The 23,567-nt window shown below is 37.2% G+C and overlaps 1 protein-coding gene across 1 annotated transcript in view; it reads left to right on the top strand.

The window, feature by feature from the left end:
* The first annotated feature begins 919 nt into the window (after positions 1-919).
* LOC150081986 (uncharacterized) overlaps positions 920-23,567 on the top strand; it is a 332,967-nt gene continuing 310,319 nt past the window's right edge. Inside the window, exon 1 of the mRNA XM_090379883.1 lies at positions 920-1,114. Within this exon, the coding sequence (XP_090236009.1) occupies positions 1,019-1,114 (96 nt within the window). The 5' untranslated portion in view covers positions 920-1,018. The remainder of the gene's footprint in view (positions 1,115-23,567) is intronic.

The following is a 23,567-nucleotide window of genomic DNA, read 5'->3' on the forward strand; positions in this document are numbered from 1 at the left end:
TACTGAATAATTTAGATAATAATAGTAGTAAACTAGATAAAGACACTATTATACCACGTGCTACTTTTGTGTAAGTTATTTTTTTGAAATCTTTCTATTTAAATTTAAACTTAATGCAAATTGGCTACGTTGCACATCCCCCACCGAAACCGTCATCAGGCCCGCTCCAACTAATTTGACCTGATGGCTCAGTTCAGTGGAACTCCAAAACGTAGCCAATTTGTAGCGAGTTTAGACTGAAGTGGTAACGTTTCAATAAATAACTTAAATAGAATTCTCACGTGGTATAATAGTGTCTTTATTTCATTTACTATTACGTTGACAAACTACTTAATTAGGTTATTCATCTTAGTGATTAATTTTGGCCAAAAGATAACGTCTGTTCCACGTGTTTCATTTATGACTCTTGAGTAACCAGCTCTCACGGAAATTGATATTTGTTTTCTGTGTGTCCATTTCAATAGATTCAGATCCAGTGTGCAGTTGAATAGATTAAGATCACTATTAATAGGCATGATCGTATGGTATGCAACAGTTTACATTTTGTCCTTTTTTTTTTTTTTTTTTTCCTAAACAAAACAAATCCTCTCAATAGACAATATTAGAATAGAGTTGGGGAAGACTCGTTCTCACTTAGACAGTAGGTTCATAAAATAATCAAGATGTGGAATACATATATCATCTCGAAGGAAGTAATTTTCTTCCAGCCACTTTTCCCGAGTTCAAAACAAAGAAAAAATTTCACTCCCGACCGACAAGTTCTGTTTTTGGAGATCACGTACATCCACTCTCGGACCCCATGCGATTTTTCATGATCAATTGTGTGCTTTGGCGCGGAAGTGGCGGTACTTAGCTCGCGCAGCGCACAGCTCAGTCACAGTAGCTCTGCAGTCTCCGGTTGCCATGGTGAGGAGAGGTTTCTTCTGTGACCATACTTACCCGTCACTACGCTCTACCTGTTCGCTCACGAGCGCGGGAGCGCACCCACTTTGCCAGATGCAGAACTGAGGAAGATTTTATGTGGTGTGCACGTGCCAGGATGCCCTTGCTCAGCTCGTGCTGCTGTTGGAAATCTGTAAAGACAGGAAGCTTTGCATGTGGTGTGTACACTTTGGTAAGTAGCTTTTCTGTCACCGCTTGAATGCACACAATTCCAAATGGCCAACCAGACCCAGATTTGTCACGTGCCAATATGTGGATAATCATTTTTATACTTTCTACGCTCTGTGTGGTTTGTCTGTTTTCTTTCATTTCTTACCGGACATGTGCTCTGATTAATGATTACAGTCTATAAACTGGTGGGAGCACCCGCACATGCAAGACCTGAAGCAATTAAGTGTTTCGACAACTTAATGCTGTACCTACCGGGGAGACGATAAATGGTTTCTTGGAAGATGAAGATTAATACTGGTGACCCCTCATAGATTAATATTTCTGTTCATGTTGTTAATTAATTCGTTATTATTTTAGTTATTCTTAAATTAATTTCTTTCTTTCTCTTTGAATATGGGAACTACGATGTGGGCATTCACCATTGATCATTAATAAAAATAAATAATATAAAATTGCGATATCTGTCGTACCTCTCATATGCAATGGAAAAAGAAGAAAATATTTTTACAATTAAAACAACGAATTAATTAACAACATAAAGAGAAAGCAATTAGCTTATTACGGATCACTGATATTAATTTTAAACTCCCAAGAAATTAATCTTCTAAGAGCGTATTGATGTACGCTTTAGAGAACATGCGCGCAATTTATCAAGTATCTGCAGTAAACTTCTGAATGAGAGTAAATAAGTAGGAAGTTACCCAAGCTTGATGAGAAAGCTTAATGCATTGCCTATGTGAACAGTTTCAGATTTCCTTGAATTAAAAAATATTAATCTTAACAATAATGTGTCCAGAGATTTATATGTTGTACTTGCCGAATAACTTGAAGCGCGTTATAGGTTTTCATTAGCCGATGGTTTTCGCTAATGCCCATAGAATTGAACTTCATAAAGCTACATATAACGCGAGCAATGAAAGTCTTGTTTCAAAAGACGTAATCTCGGGCAGTGATGAGAAGCAGTGATATCACGAATCGACAGAGACACTTTTCTGAGTAAAATCAGAATTTCAGAATTCTGAATTTTGCGAAACTTATTAATTATTACAAATTTAGGGTAAACAAGTATGATACAGCAAAAAACGTGGAATGGTTATTATTTTTTTCCCTAGTTACTTTAATGAAATTTATATAAAGGACATTACTATATATAAAACTAATTGATCATGAGAGAAATGCTGTTTGCTTTGAATATATCACTCCCATTTTACACGTGCATGTGCCACATAAAGAGCATTTGACTATATTGAAATTATAAACATTAATAATTTTTAAAAAATGGTTAAAATATTTCAGGCGTCAAAATTTTGACTTAATACAATCAGAAAATTTGATTTTCTTGCGATACGCGCAAAAGAAATAAAACTTTTTGCCTTTTATTCGAACGGTGTATTCGTTCTCTCCTCTCCTCGGATCTGAAAAAATATTGCTATTTTTCTAAGAATTTTTAAGGGGATGTGCTCCAAAATCAGCTTTGTTAAAATAAGGAAGTGCAACTGGAAGAAAAAATTAAATTTACCAGGATGGATCTTTTCTTTCTTTGGCGAACTGACTTGCTTTATAAGAGGATTTAATAAAATATGCAGCTGTTGTTTTGATTAAGTGGCTAATGGAGAATAATTTTCTCATCGAAACAAGTTTCTCATTCTCATAGAAATTGTAAATTTCTAGTCTATTTTAAAATTAGAAATCATTAACCGTAAGAGTAAACTTTGGTTCACTTTTTAAATAATGTTTGATTATTCACTGAAAATAGGAGTGAAATAAGTTAGTTAATGTGCACATTGCACTACATTTCAGGCACGTTCGATTTTTTCTTAAATTAATTGTTTTTATTTTTTTATTTTTCTGTGGTTAATAGAAGTGAAAAAGCAAATGTCGTTATCTCCTCATCAATTAATTACTGATATTAAAACGCTTAATTTTTTAAGTTTCTTTTCCTTCTCGGTATTGACTTTGCGCATTATGGCCTCAGTTACCGATGAGCCATTAAACACCAAACCAACCAGTCCTTCTCTGTATAGCTACGTATCTCTCCACAAGTGACACTATCCCACGAGTCTTACCTAACAATACACGCGAAGGGTACTCGACCTGTCTAAAGTTAAAAATAAGACATTAAAGCAACATTTAATCTATGAATTTCTTTTTTTTTTTTTTCATACAATTTGTATGGAAAAAAATATATATTAATTGCCGGATTTCTATTTATCCGATTTTAATTAAGTTTGGAATAACTGGACAAATATTTTTAAAAGGTCCAGATATAAAATTTTATGAAAATCTGTCTACTGGGAGTCAGTGGTTGCATGCGGACGGACATACGGACGAAGAAATGGACGAACAGACATGGTGCAGACAACAGGCATATGCAGTATACACTGAATGATCACTGAATTTTGACCACCTACCTAATACGTGTTGGGCCACCATTCGCACGGATAACAGCCGCTATTTGCCTAGGCATTGAATCCTCTAGATTTCTGAAGACGTCCGAAGGAATCTACATCCATGCTACCTGGAAGGCTTTCCACGGTTTCGGAATAAATGACGGTTGCGTGTCCATACGCCTCATTTCCGTTCCAAAACATCCCGCACGTCTTCAGTTGGATTGCGGTCAGGCGAATTAAGAGGCCAGTCAAGATGGGTGGGTGATATCTTCACTGTGTTCCTCGAATACCTCGTGCACAATGCTAACCCGATGTCACGGCACATTAATTATCGCCTTGGGAAATCCTGTTTCTGTCCGAGATAAAATGCAACGTGACAGGGTGCACATGGTCTCCTAAGAGTTACCAGTGAACTGCACCAGTGAAACGTTGGTTTATACGCACCCGGGATCCTAGTCTTTGCCAGAAAAACATGCCCCATACTAAACAGCTACCGTCATCCATGCACCATGGGTCTGTGGTCGGACTCGTGTTGCTTGCGCCACACACGAAAGCGTCCGTTGGACACTGGAGAACTGGAAACGAGTGTAACCAGCACACTCGTTTCAAGTTATCCAGTGTCCAATCAGCGTGTTGTTGACACTACAGCTTTCGCCGTAAACGATGATCATGGGTGATGAGAGGGTGTCTCTTGAGTCGCCTGCTGTAGAATTCCATATGCCCGAATGTGTGGCGTATCGTAATTTGGGATATTGTTCTTGCATTCCCCATATTGTATTGCGATGTCGCACAGTGACCTGGCGTTGAGCCCATACAACGCGCTGCACCATTCGGTCATAACGAACATCCACCTTGCGTATTCCTTTACAGTTTTGTCGGCGGAAGGTGGTTCGACTTGTTCGACACCATTCTTTGTATACCTTAACCACAGTGGGCCGTGAGCAATCGACAAGACGTGCCGTTTTCGATATGGAAGCACCCGATGCACGAGTAGTTCGCCAATCATGCCCTTTTGAAACCCCGTGCCTATCTTTACCAGGTTCATAACTGCTACTTTATCACTTTGACTTGAACGACCAGATGCAAATTACCACTACTCTAACGTACGGAGCTGTTAGGCTTTTTATATTGCGAGCTGTGGGGGCCTAGTCGATTACCGGTGGGGGGGGGGGGTCACAGTTTAGTGATAAGTGAAGTATATATTCAAACGCGCCTAAAAGAAGAGATTTGATTGAAGAAAAAATATAAAGGTTTGGTAAAGCATTGCTTTTAGAGCTGGTGTCTGGATTAATTCTAATGAAGAATGCAGAGACCTTTGGAAATCAAGGAGAAGGTGAGGGACCTTTGGAAATCAAGGAGAAGGTGAGACTATCTTTTAGGAAACTACTATTACTAATTTCAAAATGAACGCATATAGGATGTAGGGGGAGTTCAGTTTAAAATTAAAGTGGAGCTTTATGCGACTTTTGCTGACAGGGTCTTCTTAGAATGATTAAATGAAATCGTCTCGTTCAACCCTTATTGTCAACTTTGCAACCCATCTGGACTGGGTGCCTTCGTTTGCTGATCCGTGATACAGAATGTGCATAATGCGACTGCCGCAGCACTTAATGTCTTTATAAAATACTTTACTAAACTGTTTAGCATTAAGCTGTTCAGGCAGACCTCTAACATTTCACTGAAATTAAAGAGTTCTAGTACTCTTATGGTAATTGTTACAGTCCCTTTGACAATTACCATGCAGCACAGTTTATCGTTTCGGATGTTTTGGACCTGACGCGCTTTCTAAAAGTGAAACACTTTAATAAACACAATTTGTGTTAATACGTTTTTTTTTTTTTTTTTAAAGTGGACACATTTAATGACCGGCCGGCATTAACTCAATTTTATGATGGTCGACGTTACTTACTTTTAATGTGAAACCACTGCGATTATGAACAGTTGATATAAGCATAAAGAAGGAGACATTCACGTATTAACTGTGGCCATTGCGCTTAAATTTTTTAAATTATATTTTTTGCAAAGTATCATAGAAATTAATATATATAGCTGGTGCAGAACGTCTCTTCAGAGCCCACCGGGATCATAGGTTTGGCAATTTTCTGATTATAGTTTAAAATGCTTGCTAAATAAGTTCAGTTAATATCGAGAAAAAAAAAATCGAAATAAACGATTATGCATGCGGATTAGCGCAGTTAAATCAGCGCAACATATACTAAAGATAGCAACATTTCACATATTGGTTCGCAATGATGACGCAGTTGGATGCATAAACTATTTTACGCTTGAAGCATTGCAGTATATTTACCTAGCAATAGATATACGGCATTTTATATCCCTATACAAAATTCAACAAAATAGTGCAGTGCCTATTGTTATTTTTCTCCCTTTGCACCCTGCTCTCTGTGCACAATAACACTAATTTACTTGTAGAACGTTTCAGACAGGAACTAGGGACGGTGTTTCTCTCACCTTGTTTGTTATTTTCGTCCTTATACTTTAATGAATGCATTTAATGAGAAGAGGTAGACAATAACAGCGTCTTTATTCAAATTTTAGGCTTGTAGTAAGCGCTCTGGGTATTAGGTTCAGTAAATACCTCTAGAGAATCTGCCTAGACAAGGGTCACGTCTCTCTTAAAGGAGATGATCTCTCTCTCTCTCTCTCTCTCTCTCTCTCTCTAGGAGAGAGAGAGAGAGACGTGACCCTTGTCTAGGCAGATTCTCTAGAGGTATTTACTTTCCTTCTCTCTCTCTCTCTCTCTAGGAGAGAGAGAGAGAGAGAGAGAGAAGGAGAGATCATTATACCACCCCGAGGTTCTAATTATCAAAAGTTAATGATGCCGTTTTGTATGCAACAAACAAATTCATAGACGATAAATACGCCATTTTCTTTTCTGTTTTTAATGATTAAGGTTGCAGTCAAGATAATGTGCATTGTTAACGAACTTTGAATAATTAAAAGTTCCAGGAAATTGTAGGCAGTAATCCTAGCGATTATTTGAAACTACTTCGTATGAGAAGACCACATGGGGAGCTTATGCAAATGTTGCATACCTCTTTAAAATAAATGTATTGCAATACTTCATTACTGTACCTTGTTTAACACGTAATTATAAATGACTGAAATCCGATATCAGCATCCGTTTAGTTAGTCCAGAAATGCTTGCATTTGCCTTCTTAAACTGATTAATTTTCATAAAGCTCGTTATTGCACGAATTAGAGGAAAGGAGCTGTGAATTACCCTTTCTTTTCTCCAAAGAAGGTATGAATTATCAACTCCCTCATTCAGTTTCAGAATGATTCGGTTTCTTCAAGTTGAGATGTAGGATTCAGTGGCTGTTAATGTAGCTAGCAAACAAATATGATCAGTCTCCTTCGACGTGCAAGACCGAAAGGTATCTTAGAACAATCCCTACTCACCCTCGCAGGTATAGTTATAATCCCAGCCCTCCCATACCGGCTGAAACGACCCGTGTTCGAATCCCGAAAATGACGCCAGGAATTTTTAAACGTGCAACCCCTGCCGAAGGCCGACTAATTTAGCCAAGTTGTTCGCAATGTGGCTGAGTTCGTCGGCCTCCAGCAAGGGTTGCATTTTTTCCCCCTTCCTTCCTTCTTCCTGAAACGTAGGATCCGGCAAACAGCAAACTTACTGAAGAATACGTGCAGTAACAGAAACAGTATACTTATTAGTCTAGAACTCTTTCTCCTCCTACCTCCTTCCTTAGGGGATTTTTGATATTTTTAACAATCCGTGTACCGGGTTTTCCGAAGGCGGAGCATGTGTGCTTGTTGTACATAATAATATTATTAATAATAAAGTTTTGCTTATATTTCTGTACGATCTCGTACACTTCAGTCTTAGTTGCTTTGGCGCTCAACACACACCTAACCTAACGTAACCCTAATTCTCTCTGATGCTCTTCGTTTTCGAAAATTCACAAACTTAAAAGAAACTCAATAATTTTGGAGATATTTTACGACCTTTTCTATGAATTGTTTAGGAGGCCCGCCTTTCTAGCTCAGTTCCACTAGGAGTTTTAATGTATGAGTCACGTGCTTCAAGCACATCATTTGGATGTGCGATGTATCGCTGCCCACAGCAAGTCTTTCCGCTGGTACAACACACATGGGATCCAATGATGAACTGCGATGTTGCTTTGTTATCGTCTCGTTGTAACTGCAGCAGACAGCTTCGTGACCAGAATCTTTTAAAATGGAGTACCCTTCAGGGGAAAGACAATAACATCTTCCAAGTTAATACTGATGCTAAGAAAAAAAAATATATTAAATAGTTAAGTTCCATTAGTCTAGAAATCCTTCTTCCTCTTATCTTTCTCCTTTGGGGGGGTTGTCCTGATACTCTTAACGATCGGTATTCCAGGGTAACCAATGTTGGAGTGTGTGCTTGTACAAGAAAACAATAATAATAAACTTCTGTTTATATTTCGACACGCCCACAAAATCAGAGGGGGTGTACAACTATTCATTTCCACAAGAATACCGCTACGATAATATACAAGAATATAGCTTATATTATTCTTGTTTTAAATTATTAGTTTAAACTCTTCTGATTTGTGGTTCGGTTGTCATTACTACATTAAACAGAAATAACTGTTTTGGGAATTTTATTTTAAGTGGTGAGTTAGTTCGAGGGTATGGTAGTGGGGTCTTTCTCTTACAAATAAATACATAAAATAAAATAAAAATTCGTAATTAGGAGCTAAACAGTTACAAAGTTTTAATTTTTCACAGATACCAACAAAGTTTTACCATAGCCACGCTTTATTTATATTTTTACTATTTCTGAAAGAGCCACAGTAACTGTAATAAAGTGTAAAGTGCTTTCGTGTCTAACGGCACCAGGGATTTCCACCATCTCCGCGTTTTATACAATGTTGTGTGTCACAGTTCACCGTTCACACCAGAGATTTAAAAGTATGTGGGCTATGTATATTTGTAGTGTTATGTACCGTTGTTCTTCTGGCCATTTAGCCGTTGGGCCCCTATTGGAACCCACTGTTGCTCACACTTGGCCTTTGCAGACCAGGTACCCAACAGCTCTATATTTTACTCTGGCAGGCTCTGCCACCTAGTTTCCTGAGATTTCAGTGACTAGGGCCTATATTAAAAAAAAAAAAAAAATCGTGGGGGTGAGCGCTAGAATTGGAAAAGCTAAAAGGATCATAAACGATGTAATTTGGACGTAATTAAACTTTAGAACTTGTGTGGGGCGTACGCGTAAGTAGGGGAGGGAGACCGAAGACTGGGGAGTGGAAGGTAGAAGTACGGGGACGATAGAGAAGACGACCCCGATATAGTCATTGAGGCTGGCTCAGGCCCCACCAGGAGGAAAGACGGGGCGGCAGGGAAGGGAGGAGACAGAGAACCGTCCTCTTCCCCCGTCAGGGAACAGGAGTAAAGGTGCCGCCCAAGGGAGCCGGAACAGATCGCCCAAGAGGTGTGCTAGCCGCAAGCCGCCTCATGTCATCGTCAGTTGGTTAAAATCCGGTCCTGGTAGGTGTCCAGGTCTATCACGTTGTTTCGAGTCTGTCAATGTCAGGTTCGATTGTCCTGTCCAACTACTATCAGTCATGTTTGTGTTCCAGTGGTTGATATCAAATCATTCGTGATCTTGAGCACCTATTAGTGTCAGGTCCAGGTGGATGTCAAGTCCGGTAGTATTGTCATTCATAGGGCTTATGTCCATTCCGGTGAAGTTGTCACATTTATGGGGGTATGTTAGTGGCGATCCTCGACAGTGAGTGTCCTCCGTCTCATGAAGAGCTCCTGGTTGAAGTCGGAGAATGACAAATGTTCCTCCCTTGTGTCTAGCAGGTGGTGTTCCTATCCTCTGGGTAAGTTGTTATCACTGTGATACATAAACATTAATCTTTCATCTCACCATTACTCATAACTGGGCGATAGTGTGGTGGAAGTTGAGCTACAATTGGAAGTAATGCCCGCCAGCACTAATGTTACTGTTGATTCGATGGGTCGACTTAGGCAGACGTGAAGTGGATTTAGGTATACGATATCCAGTATCCGTAAGACCGAAGGAATTTAGTAGTGATTACCAGGGGAAAGTCTTTATGTAACTTAATTGTTGTAATGTAACTCAGTCCATCATTTGGTCTTGTCACTGATATTTTATTTCAATTCAAACTGCCGTTTCCTTTTGCTCCTAATAACTGTATGAATGTGAAATTAACTGTTTTTTCCAAAAAAATAATTCTGGATGTGTTAACTTATCTGATGTGCTATGATTATGAGACTCATGTCGCATTTATCCATGCGACATAATAAGTAGATGTTATGTAATCAAGTCGCACATCCTCTGAGCACGCCTGTGTACTTAAACAAGCGCATTTATCTTATAAATTAAAGAGCACACCGCATAACCAGAGGAATATTCTCAACTTCTATTTGTTTTAGTTTGTGAAATGCTTTTAATTATTTACGCGCTTTAATACAGCAAGTTAGCGTTTCCAATTTGCATATACACTCAGTGATCATGTGAATTATGACCACCCCATCGTAATGGACTATGCCGCATAGCTCGCGCTGTAAAAAGCCGAACAGCTTCGTACGCTACAATAGTGGAAATATACATCTAGTCTTGCAGTAAAAGTGATAAAGTATCAGTTAAGGGACGTCGCAAAGATATCACAAAGTTTCTAAAATGTATACACACTTAACTGACAGCCAGATGTAATGAAATGGAAATGAGATTATTTGCTAGGTCAGGCGAAAGTATATCAAAGGTTTACCATTAGTGTCTGGTGCCGTGTGGAGTTCAGTGGCCAGTCTGAGGATCCGTTTGAAAGTTAAAGCTTAGAAATGGAAGGGAAGTCGCAGCTCTCCCTGATGTCCGTTATATCAGAAATCATTATTCGTTACCTAAAGATATACAAACATGAATTTCACCACATCGGAGCAAAACAATGACATCATAAGTGTGATTGTTACCGACCACGTTACCTAGTATCATAAAATGCGAAGGGGGAGGATCTCTGCGTTGTAGATATGGCCCATATTCTACATCATTAGCATCTTTAATAACTTTCTTAATTGTGATCACTTCGGGACTCAGCTAAAGTGATAACAATAACCGATAGGACAAGAATGCAGCCGTTCGGCGTTGTTTACTAATGCAGAGTAGAAATGTGTACATTAAAAGGTAGACGTGGATGGAAAGAAGACATGAAAATCAAGCAATATAAAATACTTTAAATTTTCCAGTGTTTCTTCGAGAAAGTCATAAATAAAATTTTAAATTGTTATAGAAACCATTAAAAACAAATAAAGAAAATATTAAAATAAAGAATTAGAAATGGAATCAGGAATTAAAATTAGAAAAAAAAAAAAAAACACTTAGATTGGTAGTACAGTGCTTTTATTCACGGAATAACGACGCTGACAACTGTACGAATAAAAATCAGTAACTAGCTAAACGAAGTGTCAGAGTTCAAGAACATGTCGGGATGTTACGCAGTTACTTCCATCGCACATGCGTAAACCGGGATAAAAAAATGGGGGGGGGGGGGGTTAACATAAATCGAAGCTTGATTACAGTAATTAGTGTTTTTTCTACATATTCGTATGTGTATAAATCGTATACGAATCGTGATTTCATAAAATCGATAACATTATGTGAATAATAACAAATCCGTGATTACAATAAGCGGCGTCCACAAAAGTGCCGTTGAAATTCTGCCCAACATTTAACAGGCGAAGTCTGAATAGTAGCTCTATCAGCATTTTAGTTTCTGAGTGAGGGGAATTTTTGCTATGATGACATGAGCATGGTTTCTTAGCGATCATCTTTGTAAGCTTCCACGATATTTTCAAACACAGTGTTCGACAACGTGCTTTTAAAACACGAAAAAAAAAAAAAAAAAAAAAATATATATATATATATATATATATCGCCCATAAAGAAATATTTTGAAATACCTCTTTTTATTTTGCTTTTCATGCAGCTTCAACTTTTTTAGGATTGAGATATTGTTTGCAGCGTATAGTGAGGCACTTATTTTGGGATTCTTTTCAAGAGTTTTAGCGGCTATTACAGTCATTACAATGATGACTTTCCATACCATTTGCATAACGCCTGGGTTAGAATCGCATCGAAACGGGAAAAAGTTTTCTGGATATTTCGCACCATAGCTGATTTAGCCATTCTCGAGTGATAGATAAAAAAAAAAACAAGCCAACCATAGAATACACATACTTTATAGACATAATAAAATGTACGAAAAAACAAAACAAACATACTGATGCCTCATGCTCTCAGCACTAGGGTTTCTTTCCCCGCGAAATCGCGGAATTTCAATTTTTTTCTATATCCAGAATAAGAAGGCATCCAAAATCGTTTGTTTGGCAATATTTTATTAAGAACTCCAATGAAGAAAGTGCAAAATGCAAAAAATGTGGTTCCATGTCGCTGTGCCGGGGCTAGTCTACAAGTAGATTAATTCAGAATTTACAAAAGAGGCACTTTATAGATAAATTTACTGAATCAACAGGCAGTGGAATTTGTAAGCGCAAAACACTTGGGTATAGTGAAGAAAGTACTTATATTGGTAAGCGAAAGCAAACATTATTAACGTATTTTGCTAAGAAGGAAAAAGATACCCTAGAAGAAATTGTTGGCGCACTTGTTGCTGTTGATGGATTTTCTGTAAATGCAATTACAAGAAGTAATTTTATAATACAGGCAAAGGGTATTCGCTTCCTACAAACCCTAGTGTTGTAATGAATGCCATATATAAACAATATGATATCATTAAGGCCAAAGTTAAAAATGAAATATCTGCAAATAAAAAAGCAGAATCAAGGTTTAGTATATCTCTCTCTCTTGGCGAATATTCGTCTTTTAAAAATAGAATATACTTAAATGTACATGGATGAAGGCAAATTTTGGACCTTAGGAATGGCACGAATTATTGGATCATTTTCTGCAGAAGTGCTGTAAGAGCAGTAACGGCTAAACTAGAAGAATTTGATCTCAGTATTCAGAAACACATTGTTGCTCGTGTTGTTACAGATGGTGCTGGTATGATGATTAAAATTGGAAAACGTTTGAGTTGCGAACATCATTTATGTTATGCTCATGGTATATTGCTATATGCGATGTTCTTTATAAGAAAATGGGCGATTCTGATATAAATATTAGCGCAGAAAACGAGTTTGATGAAGATGAGTTAGGCCTGGAGTTGAGGGCAGCAATTGAAATTGAGGAGTTAACTGCAACTGAGAAAGTGAATAAAATTGCCCACAACATAGACGAATAAGACATTAAAGTGGTCCCAGATGTTAATGAAACTCTCAATAAGGGTAGAAGAATTGTAAGATTATTTAGAAAGTCAGAAATCATGATGAAAATTTTACAAAATTACATAAAAGCAGAGCATGGCCATTAAAATATGTTAATTTTATATTCCAAAACTCGTTGGAACAGTTTACTGGCAATGCTTGAGCGATTTTTAGAAATAAGATCAGCAGCTTCCAAAGCCTTGATTGATATTGAAGAAAAACAATCTCTTTAACTAATGAACAATTTGATGCCTTGCTCGATATTGTGTCAGTCCTGCAACCAGTAAAAATTGGAGCAAAAAATTGTGTAACCGTGATTCAATTTTGATAACTACTGAGATTGTATTTGCTTTTATAATTGGAGCAAAAAATTGTGTAACCGTGATTCAATTTTGATAACTACTGAGATTGTATTTGCTTTTATAATTGGAGCTAAATCAACAAAAATCAGAATTTTCCAAGAAAATGAAAAACTTTAATACAGAGGATTAGTGAGAGAAGAATGCTACTTTGGTTTGGCTGATTCAGTATTTAAACGTTGGGGAAAAATATGAAAATTGTGCAGCTACTCCTGGTTTTCCCACCTTTTGCGGAATAAGAAGTCATTATTTGAATCTGTAAAGATGTCATTTGTCAAGGGTTTTCAATGAAGGCGAATCACAATCTAGGTCTTCACATTCGGAAGAGGAAAGTCGCGAAATTGCACAGTCCATGACACTAGCAGACAAATTAGAAGTAGCAAACAATCATTGACAAAAACTATACATTATTCAACATTTTCATGTCAGGCTCAGAGTTTAAACAAGCATTTGAAGCAAGAACTGTTATTATTTGAGACAATAGGAAACAGAACTTCAATCATTATGAATATATTTAACGCATTGAAAACCATTCCGCCAACTTCTGTTGAATCAGATAGAGCCTTTTCTGCAGCAGGTTTATTTATAACCAAGTTGAGAACTCGTCTTAGTGATAGAAGTATCGATTGTTCATGTTTTTTAAGAAACTATTTTAAAAATTTTGATTGACTCTTTAAATATTTTTAAAATATATTTAAAATAAAAATCTTTTTTAATTTGAAAATTCACTTAATTATAATTAAAGGAATATAATATTTTTAGCCTTTTATTTATCCTTTGCTGTTGAATAGCATGATAGAAATTATGTTTAATAAATAGTCACCATTGATGATGATTCAAGTATTATAGTGTATAAATGGTCAATCTATAATCGCCACTGTTATTTGTTTCACTGAACTGAATTTTGTTTATGACATTATCCTCCGTGGCGTTTCTTGCACGTTTGACTTAATCTGAGAAATTCATCGTGAGCAAATGGATTCAGTGTGAATGAAAACCAGGAAAGGAAACTGAAAGTTATTTCGCTTACAAATTTTTAACTTTCCCCGAGAAATGAGTTTTAAAAATAAATGCGAATCAGTTAAAAAAAAAAAAGGAAAACGTCGGTGAAAATAACCTTTAATAAGTTTTAATATGACTAATACTGTATATTTATGCTCCTGAACTCACTACAAGATTCCAACACTCAGAACTTTTAAGAAATTATTTGTTCTTCATTCTAATCATGACGGAAGCATTAGCGAAGCTCTATCCTGAGCGATCCTATTCTTATTTTTATTGAAGTTGAAAGCTCTCTAGGGGAAAATAAGACGACATCTAAAGAATACGAAAACATGAGTTCCGGCAGGCTATCTAATTAAAGGTCTCGTTCCAGTAACCACTGTGATATTTGTTTTGCCGAAACTTTAAATGTTTACATCTCATTTCGCTTTAAGGCAAGTAGAATTTCCATATGGAAATTCTAATACCGCTGCACTGGTATGCAAAAATTAAATGTCATCAATAACTACTTAATGAATAGAAGGAAATAAATTTTCAAGTTTTTATATTGGCTAAACTGATCCATATTGTAAATGTAAAAGGATTGTAAAACTATTCGTAACAAGCGTTATACTAGATGCTTTGAAACAACCCTCTTTATTTCACCTTTGAAGTGCACACAGTCACTTACGGTGCATAAGTATTTTTGTGTCAATAAAACGTGACACCAAATAGTTGTGGAATGCAAGGTTTGTGCTGGACTGTTCATAATAAGTGTCAGGAAAACTATAAGGAGGATGGTGGTGGAGCACTTTTCAGTTGCACTTGGTGATTGCTTCAGGGTAGCATACTGATTATAATCACCGTTCTCCCCCACACCGCATGAAAAATACCCGGGTTCGAATCCCGTCAATGACTCGAGTAACTTTTATGGGCTTTTCGATCTCGTCCTTGGAGGGAAATGTAAGGCTGAGTTAATCGATCTCAGACGAGAATAACAAGGTTCCCCCCTCCGGAAACTCGGTTTCTCTGCTAGATTTGCCTGTTTGTCATCCACAAAACAAGCAAACAGACAAAAGAATTTATGGACGTATACACATAGATAGATGAGGTTATTCTTGGGTGGTCTCAATATGACAGTTTGTAATTTGGAATTGTCTTCGCAATGTAACGCTGTGGTTATAATCAGCGTCTTGAATACACACCGGGTGGAAAGGCTTTTCCTTCTGACCACAAATAAGATCAGGGAGACCAAGACTGCATATGAGAAAGCGAAAGTATTGGCTAAGAGAGCAAAGAATGCGGACAAGAAATTATTCATGTGTGAGAATACAACGAAGAAGGAAGCTAATCAGATCGGACCCTTGTGCACTGGTTGTGGGAAGGTCTTAGGTAACCCAGCTGATGTTGCGGATGAATTGAATATGTACTTTACATTGGTCTTTATTGACGAAAGACTCTTCACACTGAGAAGAAGCTGTGTGAGTGAGGCTGAGCCATACGAAATTAGTGATGCTGTAATTATAGATGATTGTTTATTAGAAAACCTTTTGAGCATAAAGGCAAGTAAGTCTCTCGGAGTTGATGGCATATACCATGTAGTTTTGAGGGAGAGTGCGAGGAAGTGTATTGAGCCATTGAGGTTAATTATAAGGGCATCTTTGAACTTAAGGGAGATCTCTTTGGATTGGAGAAGTGCCAGTGTATCGCCAGTGCATAAAAGCAGTTCTAACTGTGAGGTTGATATATAGAGACCGGTTATTTTGACTTCAGTGGTAGAAAAAGTCTTAGAGTCACTGAATAAGAGTACAATCCAGGGACATTTAGATAGTTTTATATTTAGATAGTTTGTTTGTTATTTGGTTTTTAGGAACATTAGCAACTAAGGCCATATTGCTCCGGGATATGCGGTTGTCATTCCCTGACCTTTCCGCATCCTCCGTATTTGGTGGTGACGGGCTCGAACCCCGGTCTAATCAAGAAGCGTGTGCTACGCACTGCTGCTCCTTCCCACCTGGCTACGGAGGCGCCTATTTAGATAGTATATTGTAGTAGGAGCATCAGCTCCTACTACTATTTTTAGGAGCATCAGCTCCTTATACACTGTCTGTAACTTGCGTGTGTTCTGTGGTCGATTTTCTGTTTGCTGGACGAAAAACCTTAGTTTTTGGAAGGAAACCATGCTACCTTCGCCTGAGACCGACTAACTCAGGCAGTTTTCACATGGGAGTAACTTGCGTCCGTGGATTGACAAAAAATCGCCACGAAATGACTTACGTAGCAGCGGCGCATGGCGCAATCAGTTTCCCTACAGCGCGGCCACGGTGTAACGCAGGCGTGTCGCATTTACGTTTAAAATCGCTATATCTCAGCTTCTAGCAGTCCAATTTTAAAAGGAAAATATTTCTTTCGTCATTCTGTGCCGTATTTCATAAAAAATTTCGACAGAAAAAAAATTTATAATTCAACATGATGAAGGCGTTGTAAAGCGTATAGAGCACGTATACTGCAATGGGACCACCGAAACCACCTCCATAGAGTACAAAGGAGAGATCTGGAGAAACTTTGTAATAAACTTGTAAAACGTTAAACCACTGTAACGTTGAAATAATAAACGTTTCAAAAGATTCTAAAGAAGTTTCACTTAACTTCCGGTATGCGTGCTCAGCACACACAATTTTTTTTTCTTTAACTTTAAGCAATATTAACTCGCGTATCGCAAAGTGCTGTATAACTTTGTGTTTAGGTCCTTAATAATTTACTTCCAAATCAAGATAATTTGATTTCAAGAAGGTTTGGAAGAAATTATTGAGCCCCATAAAAAGAAGCCAATGAGATTAAGATCGGAGTGAAAGTAAAATTAGGGCTTCTCAGAGGCTACTCTGTTAATCCTTGACTACGTGTTCATACCTTGCATGAAACTCTCCACCCATTTGTGCACGTTATGTTAAAGTTTGGCTAAATTTCTCATCTGGAAGAGAAGTTCATATACTTACATTAAGCCACCCAAAGAGATTCCGAATGTCGCACAGAACTGTATTGTAACACAGGAAGGTACCTTTCTGCCTTTATCATTTTCCGCAGAAGTATAAGGCTAACAATTATTTACATTACCGGGCCTACCCAAACCAACCTTTATCGTTAACTGTGATGCCTCTTTTTAATGGGTTTATAAAATGCTTTAACCTGAATTCCATCTTCCTTCTCTTCATTCATAGTGATTTGCTTGCTGTGCAATAAAGGATTGTAGCAGTTACCAAGCTTCAGAACATATTTTTGTGAATGTTAATTCAATATCTTAACCATCTCTGACATGTATTGGGAATGTACATAGCGATAATGGCCAACAGCTTTGGTATATATGGTCAAGTTAGGTACTGTTGTTGCCTCTACATTTCAGGTGCGTTTTATTTATTTTTTTTCTGAATTTTCAGAAGTAAATGAAAAGTAAATACAGCAATTGATTTACTTGTTGCCAGTTGATCACTAATTTCCTAGTTGCCGAACCAGCCACAAGACGTATCGAGATTTTTGAAGAAGGATTAAAAAAAAAAAAAAAAAGGTTTTTAGAAGGAAATACGAGTTTGTTATTATTATTTTTCCGCTCGGGAATAAAGGGCGAGTTGTAGTGAGACGTGTAGGACCTCACTCGGATATGGTTGCAGTAACCCGGAGTGGCCAATCTTTCCTTATAGCAGTGCCACATCATCAAATATCTCATCGCGTTGAAAGTGCATCGCGTGCCACCTATGGGTATGGCTTGAAATAAAAATAAATGAACAATTTTATGTTTATGAAATCAATGTAGGTTGACGAATAAACGTTTTTCATTACAGAATCGATGACATGAGGACCTCGCCTCACTCCTTACGTGATTTATATTAACGTTCAAAGGCAGTAAATATGAACGGTGGGTTCCCGTTCATATTTACATGCGCGGATGGCACATATGCCGCGAGTGATCTAAAAAAAAATTCCTTTTTATTGGAATTTACTTTCTTCCTTCTGGATTTAATAAAAATTAAAAAGCACAGTGTACTTCGTGCTCATAAACCTGTATTTGGCGTATATTTTACGCATAACAGTATGCAACAGTGTAACTGAAATGTTGGAAGTGCAGGGGAGGGGGGAAGAAGAGGGCCAAATACTGGAAGGGAAGAATGAAGTAAGTGCAGTACTGCTTTTTATTCCCTTATATAAAGGGAAAAAAAAAACAGTACACTACTAATTAACAAAAAAACAAACAAAAAAAAAAAAAACCCTCTGGTATGCTGGGAGCGTGAAACCCATCTTCTAATTAGGGCCTTGGCATTATTTCAAATATGATTTTTCCCGGCGATATCCATAGGGGTGTGGCGAAAATGGATGCTCCCATTGAGCTTATAGTGACTTCAGGTTCAAAGTCTCTTGTCCATGTCTCATTCAATTCAACAAAGGGTGTTAAAAACTCTTCACCTTCTTGTGTCAGCGTTCTATCACCTAGAGTTTTTAGATTTCTTTAAGAGATCAGTGCAGAAACTCTGTTATGAGAACGCTAATATTGTGGTTAAACTTCAAATTATTATCCTTATAAATATTAGTGGCACAGACGTATGTAATGCACAGCACGTGTGCAGAACTTTTGGGATAACCATCCTATAAAAATAAGTTATTCTTATAAAAATAAAACTGTTGTGTTGTGTGTTGCATTTAGCATTGCAACACAACCCAACACAGTTTCGTCAAGATTGTGTAGCAGTTAGCAGTGCAACATAATTTATCTTTTATATTTTGTTCATTCACAGTCTCTCGATTTCTGTCTTCAAGCTATTGAAGATAAAAATTGGAAAATTGCTTTACAAGATTGCTCATGTCATTTACACTTAAACCTTGAAAGTGTTTTTTTTTTTTTTTTGTACGGTTTAGGAGCATCAGCAACTAAGGCCATATTGCTCCGTGTATACTGGCTGTAAATTGCGTGTGCCCTATGGTCGATTTTCTGACTGCTGGACAAAAAACCTATGCTATCCAACCTCGCCTGAGACCGACTAACTCAGCCACGTTATTGAAAGACCCATAAAAATTCTTCACGTCATCGACGGGACGCAAACTCAGGTCTTTTCCACCCGGTATGGAGAATACGGCAGTTCTACCAACTGTTGGACTACCACGAGGGCTTTTGACATTGAAAGACTAGTAACAGAATCAACAAAGTAAACAGAGGTGATCGTATCATTGAATGTAATGTTTCCATCAACGTCCAGTTGAAGGAGGCACGGAACTCACTCGTCACATTCGTTGACTTAAAACACTTCCAGTTTTAGGTTAAGCTATGGCAATTGAATCACCCCTTAGTAAACTGCAAAATCAAATGGTTTGCAGTTTACTGAATATCATATGAACCACATTCCCACATTCCTTGTAACAAGTTGGAACGTACCTAAACGTTGATATTTCAAATTGAGGTGTGCAATATGTCCTTACGATAAATAACGTCATAGCCAAGCGGCATCGGTATTATAATGTTATAATCAAAAGCTATAATTACGTTATTGTAAAGGTAAACACATAGAATCGTTATTATAACGTTATCGGGTATTGCTACCTTACGATTTCCATCTCTGTTCGTAATTCCTTTGCTGCAGCCGTTTAACCAGCTCTTAATGCGTATGCATTTCTTGTGGCAGTGTACTGGTTCGTTCTTACAATGTGCTGCCAGAGTTTGCGTATGTTACCACAGCCAGCCCTCCTTAAAAGAAGTTAAGCAATATGCTAATAGAGTATTACCCTATTTTATTTCTCTGAGGTACCAGATTGAATATCTGAAATCATGGAGCGTCTATTATAAGTTAAAGCACGTTTTCTCTCGGTCGAGGAAAAGTTTTACTTAAGAATAACTTTTCACTTGATATGCATTTTTTCGGTGATTGCTTTGACTTTTATTTTTAGTACATCCTATATAGCCTTAAACTTCGAAACTAAAAATAATTTCCATTTAAACTGCCTGTGATGTTTAGCCGTTGTGCGATATGAATTTGTAATGCAATCAATATAACAGGCTACACGTCTTCCTTATGTACTAGGTGCTTTTTGTGGCATTATATGAATGATATGCCTGTTTTTGATTTGGTTAGGATTTGTCTGGAAATTAATATATTATTACATGGGCAAACATTATCATGTGAAATATCATGATCATTATTTTCCATTCTGTTATTATTTCACTGCCACGCTCATATAAATGTAGAATATCTTGTTTTTAAACAGGATATTCTGTTTTTCTCTATGATAAACTGACTTCTTCTTTTGGGATAAGCTGTTAGACGCTGGCATTTAAGAATTGTGGCAAAAAATAACAATAAACGAAATAAAAAATATGGTGATACGTGATAGGACTGAAAATGAAAATATTTATCAAAATGCATATATTTTTGTTCTACTTTAGGCACCAGTGATTTTTGTTGGTGCCCAAAATAGATATATTACACTATGCAAGAATACGTCATGCACATCATGGTTTTCAGACTAGTTTATCATTTTCTCTGCTTGTTATTTTTTGTCAAGAGTAGTAGACAACAGGAATTCAAACACAAGCAATTAATTAAGCGAATATTACTAAAAATATGCGTAGAATTTATTTTTAAAAATAATTTGCACGTTATTAGTATTTATGATATAATAAAACTAAAAATATGTAATATAATATTCTTTTTTCTGCTAGAGCTATTACATACAGTGAGAAAAACCATTTCGTAAAAAACATTTTTTGCCAATCTTTCTTATGTCGTAGTTAGGGCAAACCGCCTTTATCATTTGCTGATTGCTTTACGGTTGTGATGTCCAGTTGCTTAATTAGTGGAATTGATAGCATTTATGTGGTTAATTTTTGGGATTTATCCCATTCATTAAATAATGAAAAGTATAAAAAATATGCACTAACATTTTTATTATTAATACCTTACGTATAGTTTCTTGATTTTATATGTAGTCGTATCAATAGCTCCCTTGTAATTCGCTTTCAAATAATTTATCTTTAAATAACCTCATCGCTTTTAGATGCTGTTCCATCAGCGTTTTAACTGGTGGTTGAAATGCAAGGTTTCAACAGCCGATTGTAACGCGCGACTCCATCGACAGTTGAACTCTTAGTAGGAATATCCTGAATCGCCAAGGACGTGACCTGATGGCATTCGAATTATTAATGATCACGCGTGTTATATAGCCCGTGACCACCACATACGGAGGATGCGGAAAAGTCACGGAATGACCACCGCATATCCCCGGAGCAATATGGCCTTAGTTGCTAATGCTCCTAAAAACCAAATCACAACAACAAGCGTGTTATATAATTATATTTGCATTGCTGCAGCATTATTTTGGCTTTAGGAGGCACGAACACAAAACGTTCTTGATGGAATTGGCATCATTTGATGGTGGAAAACGGTCCGTTTGAACTGCACAGGTTGAAGCGTCGATGTAGCCATAGCCTTTCAGTCCTGCAAATAATGTTGCAGTTGTTGATTTCATCCCACCACCCCCGTCCCCTGCATTTGGAAAAGTGCATATTTTAAATTGCATATTTTAAGTGCAAATAATGGGAATCCCGGGAAATTAGACATCCTTTTCACTTATGGTTCGTTACTGGTTGACAGGTCCCATTGCAATTGAGATTTGGCCCCTCGGCCGAAACATTTAAATTGCTAAAAGTCGCAGGCAGCTGGTCACGGGCCGCAAGAACAGTTCCTTACCACTAATTGCCCATTTAATGAAATAATATTTAATTATTTTTATTAGCGTTTATATTTACAATTTATTATTAATAACATTTTTAGATTTAAAATTAAATACGAAAATCCAGGAAGTATTACATGGCACTCATAACCTTATGAGTGCCATGATGATACCGTTAAATACTGAGAAAGATGTATAAGAAAGTAATAAGAAAACCCGAATACAGTCGAAGCTGTTTATATCGACCGGGTGTTTAAAATCCCAGCCCGTTTTAATGACCATGTGGTAGGCCTGGCTGATTTCCCATAAACTTAATGCTATTTTACATTCATTATAACGACCTTGAAAGACAAACGAATTCTCTATAACGACACAAAAATTTCCACTACTCTACCCTGTGTTTTACTTTTTTTTTTTACTACAGTATTCGCATACCAAAATGAAAGAACGCTAATTTATGGAAACTACTTACGGGCTGACCCTGAAAAACCTGTAGTTGGCATAATGAAATTAACTTCGACTAGAAGTTTATTTTATTATGTAGTGTATATAGACTGTTTTTCGATATTGCTCGTATGCAGATCGTTGACAAAATTGTGATTTCACAAGCTGCAGATAACGGCTTGCCTTCTAAGTCCGCCATTCGCCAAACAATTCGACGTTCCTAAGACTACACTGCTCAGCATTCTGAAAGGTCGCGAAAAGATGAAAGCTTAGAGAAATATGTTGCACCGGCTAGAATCAGAGCACGAAAGGCTAAGTATCTGGGTTTTGAAATTACACTCCTGGAATGGCTAATGGTGATGCTTGCGAAAACGTACCGTAGATAGAAGTCTTTTAAAAATTAAGTCTGAATCGTTTTCGCATCGGATGAATGCTGAAGATTCCAAGTCTTCCGATTGAGAGTTCTAGAAATTTATGGCTTCTAATGGTGAGCTATCTTTCAGGGAAAAAAAAAAACCGTATAGCGAAAGTACAACTTTCGACACTACAGCTATGTAGAAATGGAGGCAAAATCATTTCAGAATTGTTTTATTGGCATGCGACCGACTGAACAACATCTACAATATTAAGGAAACTTAACTTTTTTTTTTTTTTTTTTAAGTTGCTTCCTTTTCTACATTTCTCATCTTTTAAGATGAGAAATGTAGAAAAGGAAGCAACTTAAAAACTCTACATTTCAACTCTACATTTCTCATCTTTTAAGATGAGAAATGTATCGACGGAAAAAAGGCAAAACAACGGATCACCATTCTCCGAATGGCAAATTTCTGTCTAGCACAAGAGAAGGTTCTTCTCTTAATTATTGGGAAGCCCCGATGCTTTAAATGTTTGAAGATAATGCCGACTGTGTATCGAGCAAATAAACCTAAAGGCTTTGATGTCATCAAAGATCTAAGAAGAATGGATCAGAGATTTAGGTGACGAGGGGAGCGGAAGGAATGGAAAAATTTTCTGTCTGCGGATAACTTATTGCCAAATGAATGGCATAGGTACAGCAACTGAGTACCTGCAAACTGGTATGACATCAGTTCTCGAGCCACTTGATTCCAGGTGTAATCCAGTGCTTTAAGAAAACTATGGAAGAGTGCTTTTAAACAAATTTGTATTATGTTCCGAAAGCAAAATGCGAAATCGATGCGCCGCAGGCGATGTATAGACGCGTTTCAGCATGGGATGCAGTGGACGAAAA

Source organism: Mastigoproctus giganteus, chromosome 8, assembly GCF_048544385.1.
Source record: "Mastigoproctus giganteus isolate SK-2022 chromosome 8, ASM4854438v1, whole genome shotgun sequence".
NCBI classification, from domain to species: Eukaryota; Metazoa; Arthropoda; class Arachnida; order Uropygi; family Thelyphonidae; genus Mastigoproctus; species Mastigoproctus giganteus.